This window comes from Rutilus rutilus, assembly GCF_951802725.1.
Source record: "Rutilus rutilus genome assembly, chromosome: 8".
NCBI lineage: Eukaryota > Metazoa > Chordata > Actinopteri > Cypriniformes > Leuciscidae > Rutilus > Rutilus rutilus.
This window is the reverse complement of record NC_140222.1, coordinates 21,524,339-21,550,945: the sequence shown is the minus strand read 5'-3', so window position 1 is coordinate 21,550,945 and position 26,607 is coordinate 21,524,339. Positions and strand designations below refer to the sequence as shown.

Below are 26,607 nucleotides of genomic sequence, written 5' to 3'. Positions count from 1 at the left end.
AATCGATTCCTGTCTCTGGTTGATGTGAGTGATCTCCTATCGGGCTCGCTTTCTGCATTTCTCCACTGCATTCAAATATTTTGTCTCTTTCTGCTGCAGAATTGTGGAGCCATGTTACCCATAAGAGGTTCAGGTCCTCTTACAGTGCTTGTTCCAACCAACACAGCCATCGACAAATTCAGAGACGGAAGTCTCATGTACATGCTGAATGATGTGAGCTGCCCATATGTGTTTTTTGTCCCTAATGAAGCTGGATATGTATAATCAAGTTATTTGGATCCCAGTTTTACTCATTGTTTTAATCAAATCCATAGGATATTTATATATTCGTTCGTAACACTGATTTTTCATCTCTTTGTTTTAAAGGCCAAACCAAAGCTTCAGACGCTTCTGAAACACCATATGTTCTCCCTGGCCGCTGTAAGTCTCTCTTTGACCTCTGGAATGTAATAAATGGTTTCCCACAGTTATTTTGACGTTAAAATGGGGCATTTATCTACATCACTTTGGAGAACCCCTGAAATGGTTTGACGAATGCAGTTTTCTTGAAATGTGAAGTTGGGGAAGCACATATTATCTTTTTAAAAGTTTTTATAGTGTTTAGTTTGTCACAGCCTGCAAAACCATGATTTGCTTCATGCTAATGCTAGTCATTTGCAAGTTATTTATCCTGTTTTAAACAGCATTTAATTGGATAAAAATGTGTACGCCCCTGAGCAGTAGATGATTTGGGTGATATCTAGTTCTTGCGAGATTAGCATTTACTGCCTCCAAGGTTAAGAGTAGGGTTGCTTCAAGACTCAAAATAAACGCTATGTACAAATGTTGTGTCAGATCTTTGGCAGAACAGGGGTTTCCATTTAGACAGCCATACTTTTGGACCATTTTCCAACTGCTAAAAGGTTACTGTCAATTTCAGTACACTATTTGTCAATGTCAGTACATTAGCATATATATATGTAGCCTTAAAGCAAACAGACGTAAACTAAAATCTCCAAATTTGATTTTATTAGTCTTTTAATTAGTCTTTAAACTAGTCAGTAAGTGCAGTATTTAGTTGACTATTTGGGTCAGTGACTTATATAATACTAAATGTATGTTTGAGTTTTTAAACAGTTTGGCCAGTTCCATAGTTATGCAATGGATAACATATATCATATCATATATCTTATACTTAGATCACTGTGGACCAGCTCGCCAGCATGTCTGAGATTACGACCATGGCCAATGAGATCTTAAGGATCAATGCCTCTCAGGATGTAAGTGACTGTCCTTCATTGATTGCATTGGCTGTAACTCCTGATGGCGATGAGACATTTTTATAAGATTTGGGGCAAATGTGTTGGGCCTCATTCTGTGTACAATACAACAATTTGGTGACTTAAGCGTACATTAAGAAGAAATCGAAAATAATGGGATTCTTGTTTTTACATCCTCTCAATCAATCCACAGGGAAGAGTCTTTTTGGGTGATAAAGGAATACTTCTCGAAACGAAAGACATTGTCGCGGCCAATGGAATCATTCACCTGATCGATGGAGTTCTTGTACCTTCCTCCATAGTTCCCATAATGCCTCATCGTTGTGACATTAATGGGAGCAGGATCACATTTGTAGGTGCCTTTTTATTGGGATCTTTTTGTTAATGTATGATGACATAATTCTTGTATATGTAGCCAGTAAAACAAATTATCAACACCAGAATCTTCTCTAGGACAAAGCACTAAATATTAAGCAAATTTATGTGAAGTAAATAAAATCATAGGTTAATTATAGTCATCCGACATTATAATTCTGGCTTCTGCATGAACTGGTCACAATATTTAATCTTCAACTTTAATAGGCAAACATAACTTTATTTAATTTTAATAATTTTAAATGTTTTTCACAGTGTACTTGCATGGCCAAGTTTCCAAAGTGAATTGCAAAAACACTGAAATTGATTAATTAAATATATTATATATATAATATAAATAATTGTATTTATTTATTAATTGTTTGTATGTTTGTCAAATACAATTCATTTATTTATTATGGTAAACTGATTTTCTATGAATTCTATAATTTTTTTTTGCTTCTCTCCATAGGGTTCCTGCGTCCGATGTAGTCATCTTTATGAGACACAATGTCCACCTGGAAGTGTTGAGCTGGTAATACTAATTTCAGTTATTTATGAACTAAATCAGACATCTTTAATCAATACGCAATTGTTAAAAGACATTTTAAATGAATGGGTTTTCAACATTACAATTACAAATGAAGAGAATCAGAACATGAGCACCACTGACAATAGTGTTGACCATAATTTATTCAAACAATAGCTTCATTTGGGTGTTTTTTTCCCCCACTTGATAGACAGGTCATCTTAAAGGCTGCGAGCCACTTCCTGATCGCCGATGGTCCTACTCGTTCTTCGAGGAAGGCTGTGCCAAATACTGCAACATTACTCAGATGGTATGAAAACAAGGTCTCAGTTCCTTCAAATGTCTTGATCAATAAATATTCTGAATTATTTATAATGAATAATCTGTGAGATGTTTTTACATGAGATCTTTTTTGCAGACGCCGCAGTGTTGCAGTGGTTTCTATGGGCCGGAATGTAAGCCGTGCATTGGAGGTTTCCAGCACCCATGTTATGATAAAGGGACTGTAAGTATGTTAGTATGAAGACACTATGAACGCGACTTCATCAGAAGAAAGTGCTGCTGTTTATTTGTCATGTCTCCGTCCGTAGTGTTTTGACGGCATCTATGGAAACGGCTCCTGTAAGTGTGAACCAGCGTTTAAGGGCGTAGGGTGTCACCTATGCTCAGACCCCAACAAACATGGAGAGAACTGTGATCAAGGTGAAGTTATATACCTTATATGTTTTTTTTATGTTCAAAGTACCTCCTTCTGTCTCTTTGTCCAAACCGTGACCCGCCGCTGATGCAGTACCAGCGGTCGTGACCTTCTCCTCTCCTTGCGCTCTGTTCGGTCCTGTAGATTGCCGCTGTGTCCATGGCGTCTGTGATAGCAGGCCTGGCAGTATGGGGCTGTGTAGGAAAGGATCCTGTCTGGAGGGGTTTTCAGGGGACCTTTGTGACCAGACCGCCACCCCTTGCAATTCAGACGGCGTCCTTGTGCACTGCCACGTTCACGCCAAATGTGTCTACAACAATGGACAAACCATGTTAGTGTCACTTGAGCATGATGTGTAGATCATTATAGACTGCCCGGATGTTCATTTTAATTTATTTTATTTTATTTTTTAAATAGTCAGGGTTGTTTTATTTAATTTAATTTAATTTAATTATTATTCTTTATTTTTTTAAGGTCATGGTGGTTTAATTTAATTTAATTTAATTTAATTTAATTTAATTTAATTTAATTTAATTTTATTTTATTTTATTTTATTTTATTTTATTTTATTTTATACTTTTACCCTGCAATTCCCGTCATTTTATTTTACTTTATTTTACAGTCAGATTTTTATTTTATTTTAGACAACATTTTCGGCCAGTATTTTGACAAACGTTATTTTGTTTTTTTACAACCCCATACTTTTACTCTTCACTGCCCATTGAAGCAATCCTCTTAGCTGTGTCAGTGTCTTTGTGTTTAACTGTTGTAATGTGCCGACTTGTTAATCGGCATCTGTCTTTGGCGTGTTATTGATCTATTGCACATTGTGCTGTAGGTGTGTTTGTCTGCCTGGATACGAAGGAGACGGTTACACCTGCACTGAAACCAATCTCTGCCTCCAGCCTGAGAGAGGAGGCTGCGACGTCAATGTGAGACACATGTATTTCCCTTATTTTCCGGCAGTTTGCCTCTAGCCCTCAGATGTAGAACAAATATAAAGTGATGTCTGCCCTGTTTTTACTAGAACATCAGAATTCAGAAGTTGCAGCGATTCAAAGTCGCCCCTTTGATTCAAACTGACACATGAAAATGATTTCCAGCATTGGTCAGGGTTGAATTTTTGCACCTCTGTTGTAAGAGTAAAACAAAAAGTAGATAACCACACTGGAGTTACTTAAGGATGCAATGTGTAAAAAATAAAAAAAATAAAAAACTTATAATTCTGATATGGGGCCGTATTCACAAAGAATTTTAAGGCTAAAAGTAGCTCCTAACTGGCGAATTTAGGAGCAACTCCTAAAAATAATGGGCGTGTCTCTCGTAACTTTAGGACTCCTAATTTTTTTGACTAAGAGTAATTCACAAAGCATTATAGCCCTAAAAGTAGCACCTAAGCCTGGGACAGCTTAAAAGAAGTCGAGAGGACTCCTAACTCACTAAGACCTATTCACAAACCGCTTTTTGTGGCATTTCACGTTGTGATGTTTTGAAATGCGTACGCGGCGGCTACAGGAGCTTCAAATCGCGAGGGAACAATTTTGCATTGTAGGCATAACTAGGGATGCAATCATAGAACGCCACCAACAACAACCAAAACTAGGCTACTCATTGCATGTAAACTAATTGTAACATTTGATTGTGAATCAAATTAAAATGTTCTTCTCTTTGCAAACGTAGGCAGAGGCATATAGTGACAGATTAATTCAATAATGTTGCAAAGATAGTGCATCAATCCATATGTTTCATTAGGCTACTAGGCTATTTGTTTTTCCTTACTCTTTATTCATTTAGGCTATTTATTCAGTTATTCTTTATCTTCCGTCCTTCGCACTACTTGTGTAGCGCACGCATTCTCAGACCTGTCACCTGTCAATCATCATCGTAGGGGAGGGGTTTGGAATCATTCCCACTTTACAATCATCAGCCAATCAAGGTGGTCACTTCAGTCAAGCTCGTGCATGAGTAATGACGTCATCCATAGCAACGAAGACTCACTCTTAGTTTAGGAGTTGTCATTTTTCTTTACTAAGAGTAGGTCTGAAAGGCGTTGTGAATAACTTTTAAGAGAAAACTCCTAGCTAAAATCTTTTAGTGCGATTTAGGAGTACTCCTAGTGGTAAGATAAAATGCTTTGTGAATACGGCCCCAGATAATTTTTAATTTAATCAGAGCTGTATTTTGCTGGCACAAAAGCAGAAGGTACCGAATGTTCATGTCAATAGAATGAATCAGACTTTTCATTATAGGATTAACATTTTCGCTAGTATATTTCATTAGAAATATATTTTAGTAGAATAGTCTGAGGGCAATATGAGCAAAGCTAAGAAACCTCTGGCCCTTTGTGAAAATTGTTTAGCTATAAGAGTGAAGATAATATTGAAATAATAATAATAAACTAATTGGCAGTGTGCCACCATTAAAAAGAAGCCAAGAAGGTTAATAAATAATTGTAGAGAGAGAGATTGGGGATGAGCCAAACAAAAAAAAGTAAAAGAAATTAGGATGTCCTAATTTCGACTTTTTATGTCATATTCACATTTTACCAAAGAATGTTTTTTTTCTTTCTTATGTGGCGGAAATGGGCTTTCATAGCAACTCCTACAGTGTGAAATGTGTCGCTACTTAGAAAGTAGTCTGTAAATGTAATTTCTCCCACCAGCCTTAGTTACATCAGCAGAAGGTTAGGAAATGCTATGAAAACCAGCAGAAATAGTATGAAAGCCAACTTTTGTATTCGTTATAATACTACACCCTGCTGAATCATGCGCAATATTACAATGTTCAGGTATTTAAGTTGGTTTAACTCTTTTTTTTGTGTGTGTTTAATAGGCCATGTGTACGTACGATGCTGGAAAGGTGAACTGTGTTTGCAGGGAAGGATGGACCGGTGATGGGAGTTTGTGTGTGGAGATCAATAACTGCCTGCTGGAGAGTCGTGGTGGATGTCATGAAAGTGCAGACTGCTCCCCGACTGCGCCAGGACAGGTAATGATCCTGATACCATAACCTGGATTGGTAAATAATCTGTGAGGATACAGTTAACCTGTAGGACAGAAAAATATTAATATATCAATTGTCTCTCCTAGACAGTATTGAGATTAAATGGAGCTCTAATTGAAAGTCTTTTGCATCTACGTGTCTTCTCTAGTCCTTAAATTAGTCTCTAGTCCGGGTCAATTTACCCGTTAGTTAGAAATACTCGAAAATGTGTTCTGGGCAAATTGCCCAGAATTTGCCCAGAACTCTGGGCAAAATATCCTAAAATGTTTTCTCTTGGAAGTTTGTGACTTTTTCTCATTTAGGGTCATGAACATTTCAACAGTCTGATGTGTTGTGGAATGTGTGTACGAAATTTCTATAGCGATTAGGATGTTAGAGGGTCAATTTGACATGCACATTTTTGTCAAACTGTTTTGTCAGTTTCTCAACTAGCCTCTAATTTCATTTCATTTATTTGTTTATTTTACAGGGACAGTGCTCATTGATTAACAGTAAAATAACTGTAAATGAGCCAGAGTTAGCTCAACAGGCTAATTTTCATTTAGATGCTCGTTCAATGTTTCCAATACAAAAGTCTGCAATCAAGTCAGAGATCTCAATATGAACTCATATATTTCTCATCAAATTCTTTGAATTTCAAATGCTCTGAGCTGCTATCCACAATTATTTTATTGCTCTGTACTCTATTGTCTGACTTATGCAAGTTTGCAATTCTCCAAAGGAACCTTAGGAAAGAGACTGAATTAATACCATTACCATTGCACACCCAGACCTGAGTTTTGCTCAACTTATTTTTCTGTTCAGAATGAATGTAGCTGCAAGAAAGGCTACATGGGAGATGGCATCGTCTGTAAAATCGTCAACCCCTGTTTGTCCGATAACGGAGGCTGCCATTCTCTGGTCTGTATTTCATCCTTGCAGAGTTATGTACAACCTGTCAAAATGAGGCTACATTTAAGGCTAAAACTCCTTAATGCTAGTATGTAATGTTGTGTAACTGCCCGATAATGTTTCCAGGCCTTATGTAAATTGAAGAGTCCTGGAACACGTGAATGCACATGCCCAAGAGAATACGAAGGTGACGGACTCACATGTTATGGAAACATGCTTATGGTAAGATGACGCATTCTTTTAATCACAAGGATTTAAATCGTCTGTCAACATCATGGACACACACAAATACACATACACAATGGACATATTCACAATAGATTTGTTCCAAAAAACTGATTTGAATCAAATTAATTTGTTACATATGTTACATGTACTTACCATAGTAATAACAGTAAATTAAACTAATTAAACTAAACCGCAACCAAACCCTAATCCTACCCTAACCCTATATAGTAGTATACATGTTGTTAAAGCTACACTGTGTAATTTTTTAAGTTGATTCTTAGCAAAAAACTTTTGTTCACTTTGTTCTTTCAAAATGATATGTGCTCATTAATGTGTAATTACTTCTACCAACTAATCAAGTATTCTCGTAAGCGTAGAATCTGCCATTTAGAATACATACGAGCGAGTCGCTCGAATGGCGGCAGCCATGTTGCGCCTCCATCTTGAAAATACATGTGCCAAAGAGGGACATACCTTGAAATTCAAGCTTCGCCTTTCGCGTTTTTACACTCAGTGGCACCGTGACGAATGCGAGGGGGAGATTACTCGCGACTGCCGGCAGATTTGAAATAATACGGCCACCTTCGGAGTTAAAACGCCCTCGGAATGGGAGGGGCTAGAAAGTAATATTCAGTTGGTAGTCAAACAATTTCACCGCTAGATGGGAGAAAATCCTACACAGTGTAGCTTTAAGTAATATTACTCAGTACTTAAATATATAATTACACTGTAACAAATACACCTTCAAATAAAGTGTAACCCATTTTTTTATTAATGTTTTTATTTTCAGGAGCTAGATGGAAATTCTATGTTTTATCATTTCAATCGCTACCTCAAAGTAAGTACATCTTTACTCGAGTAAATTGCCAATAAGTCTGTTTACAAAAAATTATAGTGACCTGATTGAAAGAGAAAAAGGATTATTTATTAAACAAATATTATTCTACAACATTTTTGTGTTTGTCTTCAGAGGCACAAAGTGATTGAGAGTGACAGCAGAGTCACGGCTTTGGTTCCATCTAAAGCTGCTTTCAAGAACTTCAGCGATTCAGACGAGTCCTTTTGGTTTGATTATTACAGGCTGCCTCACCTTCTGCAGTATGTGTTTGGATTGACATTGAGAACTGATTTATGAGGTTTGCAGAAGAGAATAAATACCATGAGATAATTTCCTGTGTGCAATTTCTGTCTAGAGTTCATTTTTTAGAGGGGATCTACACCTCTGAAGACTTACTGCAGCAAGTTGGTAAAACAGTCCAGACTATAGGAAAGACTAAATGGGAGGTGCAAAGCAACGGCGGGGTAACGGTCACACAAACCCCACCCCTCGGATTAATTACAGCCTTAAATTGGTCATCTTTCACTGACCTGTTCACCCTTGTGTCCCTAGGAGCTCATGATCGGCAATGCTACCATTCTTGTCCCAGACCTCAAGGCAATAAATGGGTGCATTCACATTATTGACACGGTAATTAAACTTTGCAAAGATGGTGTCTGGTTTTTAAAATACCAAACCAAAAGTATTAAACTTAAGTGCATTCCACACTTTTTGTGCAACGAGTTTACAATAAACAAGAAAATGGGATTTCCCATGGACTTACATGAAAGGAGGGACCCAAGACATATCTAGAGACCAGAATAACTGCATAGCAACACCCTAGCAATGGCCTAAAAACATGTAGAACACATTAGCTACTGCATAGCAATGCCCTAGCAACTACCTAAAACACCCTAGCAACAATCCCATAAACACACTTAAAACCTCTTATCAACTGCATAGCAACACCCTAGCAACAACAGAGCAACACCCTAAAAACATTTAGAACACCTTAACAGCACCTTGGCAAACTAGCTTTGTGGTGCCAAATTTTTTACCAGGATCACTCAGATTTTCTTCTGAAATAGGCCATATTATTCACCTCATTCCGTGAAATATGAACATTTTTATACATAACAAATCTGTTTTTCTCGCAGGTTCTTCGACCCGCTCTATCTGATATTCCTCCACCACCTCCCACTTTGATGAAGCTCCTAAACAACACGCCAGCATTCAGCCTTTTCAGGCAGGCGGCACTGGTGAGATATAACTTACTCAATATTTCCAAAAAGAGTAACATAATAACTGAATATTGATTTTGTTACACAAGCATAGTTGTTTCTACTTTTTTAGCTTTACGACTTGGAAAACAGTATCCCAACTAGAGATTACACCATTTTTGTCCCGTATGACAGTGCCATAAAAGAGTACCTGAATAAAACAAACTCTACACAACTGGTGAGTGAAACTTTTTGAAACAATGTTTGATCATATCAGTCATAAAGTTGACGAAAGTGTCTCTATTCAACAGAGCAAAGACATTGTAAAATATCATGTAATTATAAGCGAGCAACTCTTTCCTGAACACTTGGGCCACGGACTCTTCAAAAACACGTTTTTGGGAAATGGCACTCAGATCATGTTTTATGTGGACACTGAAAATCAGGTATTTGCACAACTGGCAACAACTCATGTTCTGTACAGTGCTTAGATGAAAATAGTTGTGATTAACTATTCCTAAACTCCAGACGATGGCCAATGACGTTCCCATAAACGGAAGCTTCATTGAGACGAGGCATGGCACAGTGTTCGGGATCCCACGTGTCTTAGACCTTCACAAGAACCACTGCAGTAAAGAAGTGTTTTTAAAAATTTCTGTAAGTTTCTGTTGGTACTTCTGAGGTTACTTTCTCGAAGTGGCGTTACGAACAAAGCTAAGGAACGTTTGCTTTCTTTGCAGGGCCGCTGTGGAGATTGTACTGCTGCACCAAAATGCCTCTATGATGCCAAACCTGTAAGATGGGTTCATTGTTGTTTTAGTTTGTTCTTAACTTTCATGTTATTCATAATGGTAAAAGTAAGAAAAAGGAAGTTTATGATTCGTTCTTCTCATCGTTTCTTCAGGTACAGCCAAAGTACCCTCCAAATATGAAGTCAAACTGTAAATACAGGGCAAGAGTTGGAAAAAAGAGAATAATGGTGCCGGGCTGTCACATTGACTGTTTGAGAACAACAAAGGTACTTAATTTTCTAAGGTCAGAAGCTTACTGAACAAGTATGCAAACTCAGACGTCACTGATTGTGGTGCACAGTCCTGTTGCATGTACTTGAGGGCACTTATACTTGAGTTTACGCTACAGATCCATCGATTTCAATGAGGACGGTGCAAGGGTTAGTTCACCTAAAAATGACAATTCTGTTATCATTTACCCCCCAAACCCATAAGACTTTGGTTCATCTTTGAAACACAAAGTAAGGAGAGGTTTCTGTTAATAAAAGTCTAAATTAAATCTGTTCATCATATAAAGCAATTGTATCTCCTCATAAGACTTGAATGAAAGTGCTTGATTCATATGGATTTGTTTTATGATGACTTTATGAAATTTTTAGATCTTCTAAGTTTTGGTTACCTGGACTTTCAATGGAGGGACATAAACATTGTAGATTTCATTAAAAATGTCATCATTTGTGTTTCGAAGTCGAGTCTTATCAGTTTGGAATGACATCATTTTTTTTTATATATATATAAAAACTATCCCTTTAAGGATGTCGAGGAAGGATGTAAGGCTTTGTGCTATATTCATACTTTATTTCAAACTGAACTATAAACATGTTAACAAGTTTAACAAACTATTGCTTCGTCTTGACATTCATTGACCCTGAAAGAAAAAACTAACCATAGAAGAAGAGTTTATAAAAGTCTCTTCTACAGCGCCCACTTGTGGCAACACTGAATATGCAAGCTATACTTCTGTTTGGACACATTTAGGAACAATACAATGTGTTAAATCAAGATCGCGGAGCTAGAAATGCTTTTTGGACCGGAGTATTGTGTGCTGGTCTGGTCGGGTTTACACCTTTAAATTCAGATTCCAAGATGATTCAGATTCAGACCTCATAATAACTTTCCTTCCAGGACCACTCCTGCTGTCCAGGATACTTCGGGCATGATTGCTCCAAATGTCCTGGGATTGTGGATAACTGGTGCTCCAACAACGGTCAATGCCAGGACGGGCTGTTCGGCAGCGGGGAGTGTCTCTGTAAAGAGGGCTTCCATGGAACGGCCTGTGAGATGTGTGAACCTGGGAGATACGGAAAAGACTGCAAGTCAGGTAACATCTATGAGCAATTTGTTTATTCTACGATCTTGGCATTCTGTTAGTGTTGTTCAAATTTGTTTGAACAGACCCTTGTCAAGCAATTTTTTTTGTTCGTCAGAATGTCACTGTGAACATGGCAAATGTTTGGACGGTATGGAGGGAAATGGGCAATGCATTTGTTTCAAAGGTTGGAAGGGAGTGAGTTGCTCTGTTGGTCAGTATTAAGGTCAAATGGCAACATTTTGTGTCAGATCGCATGTTTCTTACCTTAATGCACTTGACGTCATAAAAATTTGTATTTTGCAGCGGTAGTAGATGATGCCTGTGGTGGAGTTTGTGATGTCAATGCTAAGTAAGTATGTAAAATATACATATAAGGCACTTTATATTTTTAACACATTCATCAGTGTTTATAGTTAAATATTATTCTGCCAGCTGTATCTCAGGAGGTTCAGGGACTCCTCCAACTTGTTCCTGTACCGCTGGTTATAAGGGTAACGGGACTTTTTGCAAAGGTTTGTCTGTTTCATTTTTTTTCTCAGTGACAGTGAAATCAATATTCACCCTGTTTACTTTCTTAATACACATTGTAAATGCTTTGCATACGCCTTCCACAGAAATTGACCCATGTGCCACAGACAATGGAGGGTGTTCCACAAATGCAAACTGCACAAAAACATCGCCCGGTGAAAGGAGCTGCGCATGTAAAGCCGGCTTCGTTGGTGATGGGGTTGTGTGTCTCGGTAAAAGAGTGATTCACTTCCTGTAATATCCAAATGGGTAGCATGGATCCAATGAAATTTGTGTTTTAGATTTGACGTGTGCATCAATGCATCTGTGCGACATTTTTCTTTTTGTTTAGCATTTAAAACTTTTCTGATTCCTATAGTGTTGTTGTTGTTGTGCAGAGGGTCTTGGTCTGCTGCCTATGGTTTCTTTGATGTTAATTTAGTATTATAATTAGCATTGATTATGTTTTATTTACCGTTTCATGTACATGTGATGTGTGCTTAGGGTGTGCCTCAGGGCTCTGTATTGGGCTCAATTATCAGTTTTGCATTGTCTGCAAGCATTTACTTTTTTAAACTTGTTTAATTGTGTTTTCACTACAGAAATAGATGCCTGCTTAGTGGATAATGGAGGATGTGACAAAAATGCTTTATGCATGAAAAGTGGACCAAACAGGGTTTGTGTCACCAATTACAGTTAATGCCTAACAACAAGTGTTAACATTAAGAAGTGAACATTAAAATGTTGTGCATTACATTTGTTACAGGTTGCATGTGCATGCAAACCTGGTTTTACTTCCATTGGACATAGATGTTTTGCAGTTAATCCTTGTCGGAGGGTAACAGATTTCAAAGACAGTATTATTGCAAATTATTTTAAATCTATAAGGTATTTTTGTATGCAATAATCTTTATTTTGTTTTTATTACAGAATAATGGCGACTGCAGTATTAATGCTGTTTGCAGATACCTTGGTGATGGGGAACGTAATTGCACATGCTATATTGGCTACAAAGGAGATGGTTTTAAGTGTGCAGGAACTGTCAGTAGAGTTAGTATCATTTAAGATGAATTTTAGGTTAAATATAATGATTGATCAAACATGATAAACAACAGTAAAATGAATCTCTGAATTTATTGCAGGAGCTTCTTCGTATTCCTGAGGCAGCATGGTTGCGAAGAAGTTTCGGTGTAAGTGCATGTTTAAACTAGCTAATTTCTTTATATATTTGAAATATATTTACAATAATAATGTGAAATATGTGTATGTTATAGGTAACGAGAGTCCGAGATTTGTACAGTCAAGGACCTTTCACTGTGTTTGCTCCTCATGCAGATTATGTCGCGAATTTTTCGGTATGCTGCGCACTCCCACAAACTGCATCACTCAAAAATATTATAACATTATAAGTCAGTTCATCTCCTGTGCTAAGAATTTTCCTTTCCTAATTTGATGTCACCTGATATTCAAGAAGTTAAGAATAGACTTTTTAATATATCGGTATTGATTGGATAGTAAAAAAGTAGGCATTACATAATAAATGTTGTTTTTCGAAGTTGTGTTAAAAGTTAAATGCATGCAAGATTGCGAAGGCACTTTTTTTTTCTTTTGAAATAGTGTGCACCATTTGCACAAATCAAAAAGTTTTCAAATCTTTTCTATTGTTATTTCATATCATTTTTTTTGTCATGACAGACTTCACAGATTGAACCATGGATGAATTCAAGTCACATGTCAGATCTGCTGCGTTACCACATTGTCAGTTGTGAAGAACTGCGTGAATCAGACCTCAAATCTGTTAAAGAAGTTGTCACCAGTAGCGGATATAAATTGCGCTTCAGCGTTAGAGATGTGAGTACTTGAAGTATTTTCGATATTGAATTTAACAGTGGCTTGGGGAAAAAATGCCACCAAAATGAACAAAAATGCCTTCCAAATTCAAGATAATGAGGCGAAAAAACACAATTATTCCACCTTTGAAAATAATTAAGCATCATTAAGAAAACGGTAAATTCCATGTTTGTAGTGTAAAGTTGACTTTTGTGGAGGTTGATAAAATGTTATTGGCAATAGCCTATAGTATTCTGATTGATTAACTGAATTGAATACATCTAATAATTTTACATATAAAAGACAACACATATTCATTTAATTAGGTGATTATAACAATTTCCCCTACAAAGGTGAAAAAATGTCTCTGCAAATCATTTCCCCTTATTGGAAAAGTTGATCTGAACCATATGCCTTTGTCTCTCAGGGTGTTGTGTACATCAATGACAATACAAAGATCATCACCAGTGACGTTGAGTGCTCCAACGGAGTCATACATTTTATAGACAAGGTCCTCTTTCCGTACGAACTAACGGGCAAGGCAGATATCAACACTACTGTATGTAACTCAACCAATGGCTACCATTTTTGTGTCAAAAATAAAATATTTAATAAAAATATCATTCCACAAAGTGAAACTCAATTTATGTTGCAGTTGAATATTACAGCAGCTGCTGAACAATATGGCTTCAAAATCTTCAGCAAGCTCCTGCAGGTAATATTTTTGCTGTAGATTCTGATTTATTTGGTTATCAATCCAGATCTTCCAAAAACATCATCCCTGTCATGTCTTCATCTAAACAGGATGCGGAATTGATGCATGTGGTGCAGCATCGACCCTTTTACCCATTCACCATGTTCTGGCCAACGGATGACGTTTTTAACAGACTCCCTGAGGACAGAAAGACATGGCTGTACAGTGAAGACCATCGTGATAAACTACAAGCCTACCTCAAAGCTCACATAGTCCGCGACCAGAGAGTAAATGAAACTCAAACCAAAATGAATTCTGTGAAATGATTTAAAACATTTAATGAAATCAAGTTATATATCAAAGTACCATGGTGTTACCATTTGATAGCGTCACTGTACCATAGTACTTTCTTTTAAGGGTCACAAAACTGTTTTGGTTGTATGTTTCCAGGTATCTGCTGTTGCTCTCACTGCTGAGAAAAGCTTGGAAACATTGATTGGATCAGAGCTCACCTTCAAATGCAACAAAGATTTAACTGTAAGTATTTGGATGAGGAATAATGAGCAAAGAATTCAAAATATCAGAATTGGAACAAAATATTTATTATTCGAAATATTAATACATATTTGTCTTTTTAATTTCTCTTTGTCGAACATTTAAAACTTGACATAAACCAATTTAGCTAACGCATCCTGATAAAAAAGTCTGAAATATGATATTGGGAACTACACCCTGCACAAGTCAAGTCAAGTCAAGTCAAGTCAAGTATATTTGTATAGTGCTTTTCACAATACAGATTGTATCAAAGCAGCTTCACAGTATTAAATTAAAATAATACAACAAGGTTTGTTTCTAGTGGAATTTATTGATTGATAAAATCAGATTAAATATCCCCAGAATATCCCCAACTGAGCAAGCCAAAGGCAACAGTGGCAAGGAACCGAAAAACTCCATCAAATGACCTAATGGTGTCCTAAAACTCCATCAGGTGACCCAATGGAGGAAAAAAAACCTTGGGAGAACCCAGGCTCAGTCGGGGGCCAGTTCTCCTCTGGCGTTTATTAACTAGAGGCCGGATTGTAATTTGAACTGTAAGATTAAAAGTATTATATGAATGCCTGGCTGAAGAGATGCGACTTTAATCTAGTTTTAAACTGGGAGAGCGAGTCTGAGCAACGAACACTATCAGGAAGGCTATTCCAGAGTTTTGGAGCTAAATGTGAAAATGCTCTCCCTCCTTTGGTGGACCTAGATATCCTAGGTATGACCAAAAGCCTTGAATTTAGTGATCTTAAAGAGCGCGATGGATTATAGGGCGATAGAAGATCCGTTAAATAGACTGGAGCTAAGCCGTTTAGGGCTTTATAAGTCAGTAGCAATACCTTGTAATTAATACGGAACTTTATAGGTAACCAATGCAGTGATGATAAAATTGGTGTTATATGATCAGATTTTATTTTTTTCATATTTCTGCTACAATTGTGAATTCATTTGAAGTGTTTCATTCATTGCCGTTTTATTGTTAGACATTCGAATGTAAATTTGCTCACATCTCATTGACTGATTTTCAGGGCGACATCTTAATCAATGGAAACAATGCCAGAATCGTAGCTCGAAACATGCAGTTCGACTCAGGGATCGCTCATGGGATTGATCAGCTTCTGGAGCCGCCGAGCATTGGCGCTCGCTGCGATGACTTTGCAAGCATAGAGATAAAGGTAGAAATCTTGTTGTTGATTTGAGACTAAGATAATGTTCATGCTCTTAGAAATTTAAGTGAGATTATTTATATCACCAAAAATGGCACAAAATAAAAAGTAAAGCACAATTGGAAAAAAGCACATGTGTGCAGAAAATTTTTTGTTCAACTTAGTTCCACTACTGGTACAACAAACTTGCTTCAAAGTGATTTGAACATTAAAACACATGGGCCGTCTTTACGTTGTGATAACAACGTTGTTTGTTTTCAGGGACTTTGCGGTTCTTGCGGTTCGCAATCCCGTTGTCCCCTCGGATCAGAGGACACAGTGAGTGCATCTCATCATATCTTGTTGATTTGTGGTTCTGCTGCGTTAACATACCTTCAGCAGTCAGCACTTTATTGACTTTTTGTTGTGTTTTGGTTCTGTTGCTTTAGCGAAACTTAAACAGTCAGCACTTTATTGACTTACTTTTTGTTATTTTTTGGTTTAATGATGTTTTATTGACCTTTTTATAGTTTTTGGTTCTGTTGCATTAACAGAGCTTTTGCAGTCAGCACTATATTGACTTATGCTTATACAAACGTAGCATGCATTGACCCAGACTGATCTCTTCTTACAGAACAGAACTAGCATATGTAGACGACCCTATTCCCCTTACATGTACAGACGGCCCAGTTATTACGGTTTGTACTCGTACGGTTACGGATACAACTCCTACAGAGATTGGCTTGGCTGTAATCGGATATGTACGAAAATGACGTGGGATGCAAAGTGCTGTAAAAACCACTTCGGAAGAGACTGTCAAGGTGAGAATTGAACAAATGTTGCATGAAATGATGCAGCCAGTTGGTGTAAAACTGTGTTGGTTTGTGGTTTAGTGTGTCCTGGTGGTCTCGAGGCACCGTGCGGAGAGCATGGAGACTGCGATGACGGGCGCACCGGCACAGGAGCTTGTAAATGTCACAGTGGTTTTGTTGGCACGGGCTGTGAGCTGTGTGAAAGGAATCACTTTGGGCCGAACTGCACAGGTAACCCATTCACTCTGTTCGCCCTGTTTTGAAATAGTGAACTATTCCTAAACAGTTCAATTCCTTATGCAATATGCACAAGCATTGTTGAAGACTAAGTGAACAGGCAAATCAGACAACCGAACTGTAAGAATAATTATGCAGAGTACTACATAATATGTAGGAACCGAGTCCAAAATTAACAGAACTGTAGGTAGAAATTGGCTTTTGGAAGGAGATAAAATAGAGCTACTGACAAGTTGGCTGGTACCAATTTAATTACAATTATTGTCAGTTTTCACACTTTTCGAATAGTTTTTGTTCTTTGTTACCTTTTTTGCATTAATCTCACAAAAATATAGTGAGGTTTAGTGAGAATTTTCTAAAAGGGTAAGAAAAATAAACTTCAGATACTGGAGATTGATGACTTTTATATTGAAATGTATTTTTATGGTAGTTGTACTACTCTACTTTGTGTTAACAGCTATAATTCACAATTTATAAATTTTTTCTCACAGCATGTAACTGCACCAGCAATGGCAATTGTAATGGCGGTCTGGATGGTGATGGCAGCTGTTTCTGTCAAGAGGGGTGGACTGGTAAATACTGTGAATCAAAAATCGGTAAGAGCAGGCTTCACATGGAAAACTGTTTTGAATGTATTGGATTATTAAGATATGTTTGGGGTTAAATACGAGACGAAATCTGCGTAGATTACCACAGAATTTTTTTTTGACTTGTTCAACAATGAAAAAAAATAAATTGTTGACAAATATCACCATGGTGCCCCTAAAGGGAGTCCCTAAAAGGGAAAAAAATATGGGATGGATCGGAAAATGATGTCAATGTTTTGCTTTTTCTTACACATATTGTACATTCCCTTGAGAAACTTTGCGTTCGCTCACAAAATGTTTGCATTCTCCTGAGAAACTTTGCATTTGCTCGCAGAATATTTGTGTTCTCCCGAAAAACTTTGCGTTCACTCACCAAAAATTTTCGTTCCCCAAAAAAATGTGTGTTTGCTTGCAAAATATTTGAGTTCCCCCCAGAAACTTTGCGTTCGCTCGCAAAATGTTTGCGTCTTCCCGGGAAACTTTACGTTCGCTTGCAAAATATTTGAGTTCCCCTGACAAACTTTGCGTGCGCTAACAAAACATTTGTGTTCCCCCAGGAAACTTTACATTCGCTCGCAAAATGTGTTCCACCAAGAAATGTTGTGTTCGCTTGGAATTTTTTTTGTGTTCTTTGTGTTCGTTCGCAAAATGTTTGCTTTCCCCATTTCATATTTTTTTCCATCACCATGTCACTTTATGGGCTCCATACAATTACTCACTTACAATTCTGCAAACAAAAAATCTTCAATATTTTAGGTACTTAAAAAAGTATTTAGAACAAGACAAATTGACTTTTATAAAATTTTATTACATTTTGATGATATTAAATGAAACCAGATTTTGTGATGTTCATACTAAAAAACAAGAAAAAAATTATATTGGTGTATGAAAAATAAACACATTTCTTATATATTTATTGTATTTATTTTATAATGATTAATAAATATATTACCTTGAAACAAGTTCAGTTATCTTTATACTGGAAAACAAGACAAAATAATGATTTTTTTTTTCTTCTTTTTTTTGGGCAGTGATTTTTTTGCAGCAATTTATAAATTTAAATGTAAATTTTCTGGTTTTCTATCAAGTTCATTTTGTTGTTTGTTTAAAGCATTTTTTAACCAACACTCTCTTTTGCCTGTTTTTTAACAGAAATCAAGCCGGTCTGCTCTCCCGCATGTGGTCTCAACGCAGTATGCCTCCCTAATAATCAGTGCGAATGTGTGCCGCCCTACGGAGGAGATGGCATCAACTGCACGGGTGGGTTTTGAATCACATCTATTGTATTAAGAACAAGAACGATAACTATAAAAACAATATTGTTCTGTTTATTCTAAGCGCGTGCTCCAGTTATGTTGTCTTCCGCTTTAAATGCCAAAGCTCTTCAAAGTATTATGGATTCTGATTGGCTGTCAATGATTTTATCCTTCATTAGCTGGAAAACATTGTTCTAAAAACGTATATATTTTCTCTGTGATGTTGTCGTTATAGTTCTGGTGTTGACTCTGCTATTCTTTTATATTTAGAACTATTTTTAGAACTATATCTTTATCATTATTTTTATAGTTATCGTCCTTGGTGTGAACGGGTCTTTAGACTAACCGACTGTAAGATGTCTATTCTGAATTCACATGTCCTATTGCCATAAACTCACTTAAGATATTAAGTCTTAAAGGGGTCATATAATGCCATTTTTGTACAAGCTAATATGATTCTTTAAGGTCTAAATTAAAAGTTTGTAATATACTTTAATTAAAAATTCTCATTAGTATTGTAAGAAAACACTAATTTTACCTGGTCAAAAACAGCTCTGTTTTCAGCACGTCATTTAAGTGCATGTGTCTTTAAATGATAATGAGCTTTGCTCACCCCACCCATCTGTTCTGTGCGTACACCGTTGGTAACACAATAACACAATAACCATAACGCGTTGTTCATTATAAACGTGGGATTATTAATTATATTGAGAACGTCGTACATAGAAAACATGCCGTAATGTACCCTGAGTGTAAACAGCCGCATTCATCGTGAAGCGTGCAGCAAGCGATTTGCAAAGATTAATATAAAGATTAATATAACGGTTAATAAAACGTTACACTCACTTCTTCTGGAGGTGCAGCAGGAACACGAATAGTTGGTACCGATCCTTTTTTCAGGAGCAGCTTCTTAGCAAAACCAGCTTTATAACTTTACTGACCCTCGTTTGTAAAGCAGTCTGGTGTGTGAAATGATTCGCGCAAACATGAAAGCATTGACGTTGATCGTGGGGAATATTCCCTTCAAAAACAAAACTCAGCCACTGCGTCTTCAGCGGTTCGGATTTAGGAACATCAGCAATGACTGCTGTGTTCGTTATTACACCCAAGAACAGAACACCACATTCGCTTAGACACCATTCTGCTCATAGACAGTGCTCCAGTGTATCAACAATGACCGCACCGGTCCGTGCGGACTATGATTGACAGCTTGCTCACAAGCGAGGGCGGGTCTGTGTTGAAACGCTGCTGTCAATCAACAATCGTGGGAGGGGCGTCGATTTTGCGACGTCACAAAATCGAACGGCTTGATTTGAGATGGGGGAAAACATAAGAAGATTAAAAAAAAAACACTGGATGGATGTACAGGCACTGCCAACACACATTTCAGTACAATCAACTTGTAAAAGTGCATGCACCATTATATGACCCCTTTAAGTCTTGTTTTATGAAAAAATATATATACACATTTTCCTTTATTTCCTTTCCATCATTTTCCTTCTCAAGTAAATGTATATTGATTTAAGAATTTTCAGGTATTTGTAATGGAAAACAAGAAGTGTACACATTCGTAGTCTTATTGTGGATGCTTCCTAATGGATACAATCGAATTTCATCCTCCATTTTGACTCTTTTTTTTTTTTAGCTCCGGATCTTTGCAGTGAATATAACGGAGGCTGCCACGAAGAAGCAGACTGTTTGCAGACCGGTGTCAACGTTAACTGTTCCTGTCGGACCGGATACTCTGGAGACGGACGCATCTGCATGCCCATCAACCGATGTGTGGAGGAGGCGAACGGTGGCTGCAGCGATTTCGCAGAATGCATTTACGGAGGACCTGTACGTGGAACTTTTGCTTTTCATTGTTGTTATTTGCCGAGAGCTGTTAAAGTTAAACGAAATGTGTAACATTTACCTTGTGGCAGAACATGAGGCGCTGCGAATGTCTCACGGGGTACGTGGGAAACGGAATCCAGTGCTTGGAGAAAGTGGTGCCCCCTGTTGACCGCTGTCTGGAGGACAACGCTGGCTGCGACCCCAAAGCGATTTGCAAAGACCTTCATTTCCACAGTATGATTTTACTATTTAAAAAGTTAAAAAAAAAAGGCAAGACACAAAGTTTGGTGTATGTAAGTGCTGCTGAAGTGGAGATTTCTGACTCACGGCTTTTAAAGATGTGTATTGTAATAGAAATCTACAGACACAAGTAGATAAAGTGTAATAAATGTTTTAATTCCACTGATCTGAAAATTGTCCAAATAGCCCAAAATCTCAAATTTGACCAATGCATGAAACAGGTTTCCTATAGTGTCTTACCTTAGAAACAAATTCTTTCGTTCTTGCATTTCAGCAAAAACTGCAGGTGTTTTCCACCTGCGCTCTTCTGAGGGGAAGTATAAACTGGATTTCATCCGAGCACAGGAAGCTTGTAAGGCTGAGGGAGCCACTCTTGCTACGTTCTCGCAGCTGTCTGATGCGCAACAGGTGACATTTGACCCCGACTTAAGACTGCACACATCCTGCATTTACGGTGTCGTAACAGCAAAAGCTTTTGAGCTTATGGTGCCAAAAAATATCACTGCCAAAAAAGGCCTATTGTCAATGTATGAATGAATCAAGGCTCACACATCAAAGTCACTTTCAAACCGAGCAGCTTTCTGTTGGTTGGTGCGGTGAATTCACATGACCGACTTGAATATAAGTGAAAACTGCATGGGGAACCATTTCGCTCTCCTGCGAAACTCCTAAATAACGCAGATTCCTATTGAAATCGCTCATGTAATTTCGCCATGCTACGGTAAATGTGATGCAGCTTTAGACAGCGGTTCTGCAAACAATTTTGCAGGGGTTTTTTTTAAAGTAAAAAAATCTAAATCTTTATTAAATCATAAATTTTTCATTCATCAAAGATCAATGGAAAATGCATCACATTTTCCACAAAAATATTAATACTGTTTTCAGACATTGATAATGATTTATAATGACAAATGTGTCTTGAGCACCAAATCATATTAGTATGATTTCTGAAGGATCATGTGACTGTGAAAACTGGAGTAATGGCTGGATAATTTCCATTATAAAATAAAGCTTTTCTTACTGTTCCAGTTGGGAATGCATCTATGTGTGGCAGGATGGATTGATGGGAAGAAAGTGGGCTATCCGATCCGGTTTCCCTCTGCTAAATGTGGAGACAATCATGTCGGTATTGTGTTGTACAAAGAGCCAGTCAACGCCAGTTGGCCGTACGATGCGTACTGCTACAGGATGAATGGTCAGGAAATGCTTCTGATTTAAAATGTAATGTAACATTTTACAGAATCTAAACAGTCTTGATGTGAAATAACGTCCGTTTTTCTCTGATACAGAGGTGTCTTGTGAATGTGGACCTGGATACGTTGGAAGCGGGGAATTCTGTAATGGAGACTTGGCCTCGGTTGTTGCCTCCACTTCCAATTTTTCTGTGTTTTACACAGTAAGTGACCTCAAACTACACTACTAATGTTTACAGTAAACTTGTACTGTGCATTACCGTAAACTCAAGTATTTATACTACTGTTCAGAAGTTTGGGGTTTTCTGACTGAAATTAGTACATTTATTCAGAAAGGACGCATTAAATTGATCAAAAGAGAGAGTAAAGACATTAAGAATGTTATAAAAGTTTTTACATTTCAAATATATTCTGTTATTTGGAACTTTCTGTTCATCAAAATCAAATCATCATATTAGAATGATTTCTGAAGGATCATGTGACACTGAAGAGTGGAGTAATGATGCTGAAAAATCAGCTTTGATCACAGGAATGAATTATTATTATTGTTAAAATAGATTAAAATAGGAAACATTTTAAATTGTAATAATATTTCACAATAGATTACTGTGATTTGCATCAAATAAATGCAACCTTGGTGAGCGTAACAGACGTCTTTTAAAAACATTAAAATATTACTGACCCCAAAATTCAGAAATATCTTCCTGGTCAGTCACTTAAACATTAATTATAACATATCATTTTAATCATAAATTACAACTTAGGGTAGAGTGGGGGAAAACGCCCCCCTGGGGTAAAACGCCCCCCACCTGTTTTTCCCAAAATAACCACTAAAAGTAGTCGAGATACATTTTTACTGTTGCTATGCACTACGTTGATAACGGGGATATACAAATCTCTATGGAGAAGCTGACACCAGCGACACATTTGAAGAGAAGAGGATTACATGGTAAATGCTATAATTTTCAGATATTAGTAAACAAGTGTTTAATACAATATTGTTCTGCAGGATATCGCAGTGATGTATGATAGATGAATAGTGAAGTCTGTAGTTTGAGATCATATGGTATTTATAAGGAATATAATTATATTAAAAAAATTTAACATTTTTTTTTAAAGTCATAGCTTGTGGGGTAAAACGCCCCCTACGCTGAGGGGTAAAACGCCCCCCCCTGGGGGCATAGTTTCTCTCTATCATAATTACTATAATCAAATATTTATGTCTATCAAATCCTTTGTTTTACACTTAATGCAGTATAACTAGGTGGTAAAATCTAAATATTTGAACAAAACATGAAAAAATTACCTCAAGTGAGCATTAACTAGCTAGCTTGCTAGCAAAGTTAGCTCACTGATGGAAGGTAGTTCAATTTGGCTATTTTGGACATTGCTGAAATAAATATTAATATATATACATGTTGATACATTACTTGCCTTTTACCTTTAGAGATTAAAAACTATTGTCTGTTAATTTTGCTGTTGATCTATGAAGCAAACTGGTTGGTAAGAAAGGGGGCATTTTACCCCACCTTGGGGGGCGTTTTACCCCACCGCTGGGGCAAAACGCCCCCTTTGTACAAAAATATTTTCAGTGAAAATACTAATTAATTATGAAGGCTGAGCAATTTTAATATTTGGTGAATAACTCCTGCCATAGTCACTCAAAACCGGGATGGCAATTCTAGTCACATTTATGTTTTGTTTCACTGTAACGTCACACTTTCCTTAAGGGGGGCGTTTTCCCCCACTCTACCATCTTTTGATTAATTACCCAATGTCAAGAAAATTAAAAGGAGGGAAATAAAGCGCTAAAGTTAGGATGATAGGATGAATGTTTTTGGAATCCAGCTAACAAAGCATCACAGAATTCATTGAATCCATTGCTAAAACTTACAGATGTTTGTGCTGTTGTTTCCCTTCCAAAATAATGCCACTTCCTGAAGGATGATGTCATCAAGGAACTGGCTTTTCTAATTAAAAGCAAAAGACTAACAGGATGGAAAGCGGATGGAAAACATATTCCCCAAAAAACATTTTGTTTTTAATAATTTTGGTTAAAGAAAGGAAAAATTAAGCAATGAAAAACAAATCTTATTGAAAACCAACACCTGAAGTGAATAGATTTTTTTGTCACTCAATTGCTGCCAATAGAAATTAAGTAATATATTCAACGAGTAACATTCCTCTAATTTCATAACAATGGAGTCATGTTTCCTGTCGGTTTCCTTCTACAGACTTTACTGAAGTACGCCGAGGATGGAGAGGAGGGCAAGAACCTGCTGAAGTCATTGTCCGACAAATCATTAAACATCACAGTTTTTGTACCTCATAACGCCGGTTTCTCTGCAAACAAGGTGATTATCAATATAAACCCCAAATAATTCTCATATGAACGTTTTTTAAGTGTGAAAACTAAGAGGAAGAAAACTAACAAAGAAAGGAGGAACCATTTGGACACGCTCTTTCTCTGCTGGCCTTGATTCAGTTTGTGTCCTTTCTCAGACTTTATCATGGAGGGATTTGCAGTATCATATATCTAGCATCAATAGTCTTCACTACTACGAGGACATGAAGCACAACACTGTAATCCCGTCTCGCCTGGGCTCCGACCTCATTGTAACGATTCCCTCCAATTCCACCAGTCAGGCTGAGGTAAACAAACCCACGCAGCTTTACACCGTTTAGGGATCACTTTCTAGACCATGTCAAGCAATCTGTATGCTTTATTGGTTTCCACAGAACTCTCAACCCCAAAAACTGGTGAATAAGAAGGTTATATTGGACTGGAACATTCCAGCCATCAATGGTCTGATCCATGTCATTGATGGGCCTTTGAGAGCTCCACCTGTTCCAGTAAGTGGCCACTTTTGTATGAGTACAATGGAGCATATTGGTGAACTGCTTTGCTTTATGGATGTACAGGCAGAATTCATTTAGAGGATCATGGATAATTGCATTTACACCAATAGTTTAGATTGCAGCAGTTATGTTTTGCACTTTTCATCAATCCACCCACCCATCCATCCATCCGTCCATTTGTCCGTTCCTCTATTCATCCATCCATCCATCCATCCATCCATCATCCCTCCCTCCCTCCATCCATCCCTCCCTCCCTCCATCCTCTCGTCCCTATATCCATCCATCCACCCACTCACCCCTCTATCCATCCATCCCACCCACCAACCCATCCATCCACCCACCCACCCATCCGCCAGCCCAACCGCTCTACTGTCTACTTTCCTGAGCTACAGGAAAGATGGTTCTGCAATGGGTACTGTCTATTAGACATAGTAGTAGACAGCCATGCATAGCTTTGTCAAAAACTAGACCTCACAAATAAATTCTCAAACAATATTTTTTTAATTATAAAAGTCGTTAATGGTGTTACATACGGTGAAATTTACAACCTAATTTTCAGGTGCCAGCAGTCCTTCCGATCTCACAGTCCAGCGGTGTCGCAGTGACCACTGTGCTGATTGTCATCGCCATTGTTGGGATTGTCGCTGGGCTCGCATACTATTTCCTCAAGCACAAGAATGATGCCTTTCGCTTCCAGTACTTCAAGGTAAATTGGTGTAATAGAGCTTCAGATATTTATCTTGACTTGACAAAGACACTTTAACGTTGTACAAACTTGACCTAAATGTCTGACTCTAATTCTACTAGTTTTCTAGCTACATAAAACTGTCTGTTTTCACGACAGATAATGCTTCACAACGAAATCTGTTAGAATAGCTACATATGCCAATTTATCTGTTTAATAAAATACTTTACTCAGCTGTTGAGTAATAAAAATTACATCTCCGCGTTGCTTTCACAACATTTCAAATCCCTCAATTCTCGCCATCTCCGTAAAGCCAAGCCAATGTTGATTCTGGTTGAAGATGAATGAGTGTAATGCCTTATTTATCGTTCAACAGAATGATGATGAAGATGGTGCTTCCACAAAAGGTGGTGGAAACTCTGCTTTAGTATCCATCCCAAACCCTTTATACAGCGGCTACAGGGCATTTGCAGAACCATTTGGGGTAAATATAAAAAACCTATGTGCTTGTAATTTGAACAACTTGCAATTATTTGACCATTTCTACAGGTCAAACACATCTGTAGACGAGTTATCCTTATCTATATTTGTTTGTTTCAGGATTCAGCCGCTACAGACACACCCAACCTCCTCGACTAGCACAGACAGCAGCGTCGACCTCCTCTCCCTTTGTTTACCAGTCGGCTACTACAGACTACCTGGCTGGAGGAAGTTTCCACAACACTTTTCTATATGGTTGAACCTAAAAATAAAAGACCCTAATTATGTCCTAGACAACATCAGCCTACCGTGGTGCTTTCAGTTCAATAAAGGCATCTGCTGAAAACACTGGGTACATTTGTTAGTTTACCTGTTGTTTTTGAGAGGGTTCTCTAATTGGTCAATCGTAAAGAAAATCAACTGTCCAGGGACTAAAACCTGGGGTTTCATTAATGTCTCCAACTGCAATACATAATCCCAAAGGTCTTGTTGACAAAACAGAAGGGTATTTTTGTCTTGTTCAGTAATATTGCAGACAACTGAAGCATAACGCAGGAGGGAGAAGAGTGAAAATTCCCCAGAGGAAAACGACCACCTGTTCA

General features: G+C 37.5%; 1 protein-coding gene across 1 annotated transcript in view; it reads left to right on the top strand.

Annotated features, from left to right (window-relative positions):
* The window catches only part of stab1 (stabilin 1), a 37,242-nt gene extending 10,882 nt beyond the window's left edge, over positions 1-26,360 (top strand). The window contains exons 14-69 of the mRNA XM_084415907.1: positions 1-24; positions 100-213; positions 367-420; positions 1,179-1,259; positions 1,453-1,611; positions 2,086-2,148; positions 2,354-2,452; positions 2,561-2,647; positions 2,733-2,844; positions 2,984-3,170; positions 3,678-3,771; positions 5,672-5,827; positions 6,647-6,742; positions 6,860-6,955; positions 7,752-7,799; positions 7,932-8,059; positions 8,155-8,263; positions 8,352-8,429; positions 8,936-9,037; positions 9,132-9,236; positions 9,310-9,444; positions 9,527-9,655; positions 9,739-9,792; positions 9,903-10,016; positions 10,915-11,110; positions 11,217-11,312; positions 11,405-11,450; positions 11,534-11,613; positions 11,716-11,841; positions 12,211-12,284; positions 12,375-12,446; positions 12,539-12,658; positions 12,751-12,798; positions 12,883-12,963; positions 13,304-13,459; positions 13,866-13,997; positions 14,094-14,153; positions 14,243-14,419; positions 14,583-14,669; positions 15,704-15,850; positions 16,103-16,159; positions 16,455-16,641; positions 16,714-16,863; positions 17,361-17,465; positions 18,609-18,716; positions 20,358-20,551; positions 20,638-20,782; positions 21,063-21,196; positions 21,818-21,983; positions 22,078-22,184; positions 24,216-24,335; positions 24,484-24,633; positions 24,721-24,834; positions 25,400-25,546; positions 25,902-26,009; positions 26,126-26,360. The exon at positions 1-24 is cut by the window's left edge and continues 48 nt beyond it. Of these exons, the coding sequence (XP_084272033.1) occupies positions 1-24; positions 100-213; positions 367-420; positions 1,179-1,259; positions 1,453-1,611; positions 2,086-2,148; positions 2,354-2,452; positions 2,561-2,647; positions 2,733-2,844; positions 2,984-3,170; positions 3,678-3,771; positions 5,672-5,827; positions 6,647-6,742; positions 6,860-6,955; positions 7,752-7,799; positions 7,932-8,059; positions 8,155-8,263; positions 8,352-8,429; positions 8,936-9,037; positions 9,132-9,236; positions 9,310-9,444; positions 9,527-9,655; positions 9,739-9,792; positions 9,903-10,016; positions 10,915-11,110; positions 11,217-11,312; positions 11,405-11,450; positions 11,534-11,613; positions 11,716-11,841; positions 12,211-12,284; positions 12,375-12,446; positions 12,539-12,658; positions 12,751-12,798; positions 12,883-12,963; positions 13,304-13,459; positions 13,866-13,997; positions 14,094-14,153; positions 14,243-14,419; positions 14,583-14,669; positions 15,704-15,850; positions 16,103-16,159; positions 16,455-16,641; positions 16,714-16,863; positions 17,361-17,465; positions 18,609-18,716; positions 20,358-20,551; positions 20,638-20,782; positions 21,063-21,196; positions 21,818-21,983; positions 22,078-22,184; positions 24,216-24,335; positions 24,484-24,633; positions 24,721-24,834; positions 25,400-25,546; positions 25,902-26,009; positions 26,126-26,164 (6,153 nt within the window). The 3' untranslated portion in view covers positions 26,165-26,360. The remainder of the gene's footprint in view (positions 25-99; positions 214-366; positions 421-1,178; positions 1,260-1,452; positions 1,612-2,085; positions 2,149-2,353; positions 2,453-2,560; positions 2,648-2,732; positions 2,845-2,983; positions 3,171-3,677; positions 3,772-5,671; positions 5,828-6,646; positions 6,743-6,859; positions 6,956-7,751; positions 7,800-7,931; positions 8,060-8,154; positions 8,264-8,351; positions 8,430-8,935; positions 9,038-9,131; positions 9,237-9,309; positions 9,445-9,526; positions 9,656-9,738; positions 9,793-9,902; positions 10,017-10,914; positions 11,111-11,216; positions 11,313-11,404; positions 11,451-11,533; positions 11,614-11,715; positions 11,842-12,210; positions 12,285-12,374; positions 12,447-12,538; positions 12,659-12,750; positions 12,799-12,882; positions 12,964-13,303; positions 13,460-13,865; positions 13,998-14,093; positions 14,154-14,242; positions 14,420-14,582; positions 14,670-15,703; positions 15,851-16,102; positions 16,160-16,454; positions 16,642-16,713; positions 16,864-17,360; positions 17,466-18,608; positions 18,717-20,357; positions 20,552-20,637; positions 20,783-21,062; positions 21,197-21,817; positions 21,984-22,077; positions 22,185-24,215; positions 24,336-24,483; positions 24,634-24,720; positions 24,835-25,399; positions 25,547-25,901; positions 26,010-26,125) is intronic.
* The last annotated feature ends 247 nt before the right edge of the window (positions 26,361-26,607 follow it).